At 68.5% G+C, this 1,444-nt stretch overlaps 1 protein-coding gene across 1 annotated transcript in view; it reads left to right on the top strand.

The window, feature by feature from the left end:
• The window catches only part of DNAJA3 (DnaJ (Hsp40) homolog, subfamily A, member 3), a 13,636-nt gene that overhangs the window by 2,505 nt on the left and 9,687 nt on the right, over positions 1 to 1,444 (top strand). The window contains exons 3-4 of the mRNA XM_012731830.1: positions 1 to 71; positions 734 to 886. The exon at positions 1 to 71 is cut by the window's left edge and continues 44 nt beyond it. Of these exons, the coding sequence (XP_012587284.1) occupies positions 1 to 71; positions 734 to 886 (224 nt within the window). The remainder of the gene's footprint in view (positions 72 to 733; positions 887 to 1,444) is intronic.

Raw genomic sequence — 1,444 nt, 5'->3', positions numbered from 1 at the left:
GGAAGATCTTCGGGGAGTTCTCCTCGTCCCCTTTCGGAGATTTCCAGGGTGTGTTCAGTCAGCCTCAGGAGGTGAGCGGCTCGTCCGGGAGCGTGTGCTGCAAGCAGTGGGCCAGCTTCTGGCTCTCAGAGATACGCGAGCCGCTCGGCTCCGTCTGAGGCGGCGCCGCTGGGCAGCCCCAAGGCCAGGCGGCCTCGCCGGGAGCCATCGGCGCCCTCGTTCTCGGGCAGCTGTTCTGTTCCTGGAGACCTCCGCCCCCGGCAGACGCACAGCCCTGCCTCCGCCGCCTCACCTCACGCCAGGCGCTCAGCCGGGGGCGGCGCCGTTCGAGTGGTGGTGGCACCACGCTCAAACGGTGCCCGTGAGCCCCTCTGGGTGAAAGTGCGGGTTCGCCTCTTACCGCTCTGGAGGAGTGGGGCCGTCAGCCGGAAGCCCCGCCCGTCCGCCCGTGGCTGAGCCCGGTGGGTGCTGGCCCGTGACGCAGTGGGGGGAGTGCGTGGCCGCGCTCGGGGACCGGCTGGGTGTCCACGCGGCTTCGTCACTCTGGCGGGGGGCCGGGGCCGGGGGCAGGAGGGAGATTGCTGCCTGCCTCTTAAGAGTTTGACGTGGGTCAAAAACTGCCCCAGAGGCCAGCGCCGCGCCCCTGGGGCTGCAGGCCAGCTCCCGTCCTCTTAAAACGGAGCCTCCCCGGGTCGTGCCGGGGGAGACTGACGGGTTCTCCCTGGTTCCCCAGTACATCATGGAGTTGACCTTCAGTCAAGCCGCCAAGGGCGTCAACAAGGAGTTCACAGTGAACATCACCGACACCTGCGAGCGCTGCGACGGCAAGGGCAGCGAGCCGGGCACCAAGGTGCAGCAGTGCCACTACTGCGGCGGCTCCGGCATGGTGAGGAGGCCGGGGGCCGCTCCCCCTCTTCCAGGAGAGCTGTGTCCCCGCCAGCGGACGGGCAGGGCAGGGAGACGCGCTCCTCCGGAGACAGCCTCGGGCTTTGGGGCGGCAGACGCCCCTTAAACTCACTCCAAGCGTCGTCACTGCGCTGGCTGTCGGGAGCTTGCTGGTGTCACCCGGTCCTCGGGGCAGCACGAAGAGCTGCTGGCTCCCTGTTCCTCGTCCCCGTCTGCTCTGTCGTGCACGGCGCCCGCCGCCGCCCCATCCCCCCGTCCCCCAGGCCCCCCCCAGCACACAGGTGCGCTCCCTCATCCCTCCCTGCTGGGGGCCTCGGTGCGTGTTTTCTCTTTTTAAAGATTTATTCATTTATACATGCAGCACTGGGGCACGGGCCAGAGACGGGTGGGGTGAGAGGACTCCCCGGAGACACAGTGGGGAGCAGAACAGGCCTTTGATGGACTGGAACCCACTGCTGAGGGGAGCAGCGGTGGGTCAGGAGCGTGCTGCCCCCGGGAGTCACCTCCGGGGCAGCGGCACCGCTTCAGAGTGCTGCGC

This window comes from Condylura cristata, unplaced genomic scaffold, assembly GCF_000260355.1.
Source record: "Condylura cristata isolate star-nosed mole 26May11 unplaced genomic scaffold, ConCri1.0 scaffold00032, whole genome shotgun sequence".
NCBI lineage: Eukaryota > Metazoa > Chordata > Mammalia > Eulipotyphla > Talpidae > Condylura > Condylura cristata.
The sequence above is the reverse complement of the archived record's forward strand: the minus strand, read 5'-3'. Positions and strand labels throughout refer to the sequence as shown.